Source organism: Charadrius vociferus, unplaced genomic scaffold (assembly GCF_000708025.1).
Source record: "Charadrius vociferus isolate BGI_N301 unplaced genomic scaffold, ASM70802v2 scaffold1412, whole genome shotgun sequence".
Taxonomy (NCBI): Eukaryota; Metazoa; Chordata; class Aves; order Charadriiformes; family Charadriidae; genus Charadrius; species Charadrius vociferus.
Genome location: NW_009647053.1, coordinates 51957 through 52264, shown reverse-complemented (window position 1 = coordinate 52264; position 308 = coordinate 51957). Strand labels below are relative to the sequence as shown.

General features: G+C 71.8%; 1 protein-coding gene across 1 annotated transcript in view; it reads left to right on the top strand.

Moving 5' to 3' along the window:
• The window catches only part of MPV17 (MpV17 mitochondrial inner membrane protein), a 4785-nt gene that overhangs the window by 802 nt on the left and 3675 nt on the right, over positions 1-308 (top strand). The window contains exon 2 of the mRNA XM_009895774.1: positions 185-302. Within this exon, the coding sequence (XP_009894076.1) occupies positions 185-302 (118 nt within the window). The remainder of the gene's footprint in view (positions 1-184; positions 303-308) is intronic.

The following is a 308-nucleotide window of genomic DNA, read 5'->3' as shown; positions in this document are numbered from 1 at the left end:
GCGTGGCGGGGTGCTGTAGGAGGGGCAGGGGTGGGGGCTGCAGCCATCCCTGTGCCCACCCCATGCCCCGGGGCTGCCTGGGAGGGGAGGCAGGACAGGCCCCTGTCCCCAGGTCCCGGGGCAGGGCTGTGTAACCCGCTCCGGAGACCCCCCAGCCCTGACACCCCATGGCCCGGGAGAGCAGGACGCTGCCCTTCACCACCCCGCTCCTGCAGGGCCCCGTCGTGGGCGGATGGTACAGGATCCTGGATCAGCTCATCCCGGGGGCCACCAAAGTTGTGGCTGGGAAGAAGATGGCCCTGGCACCG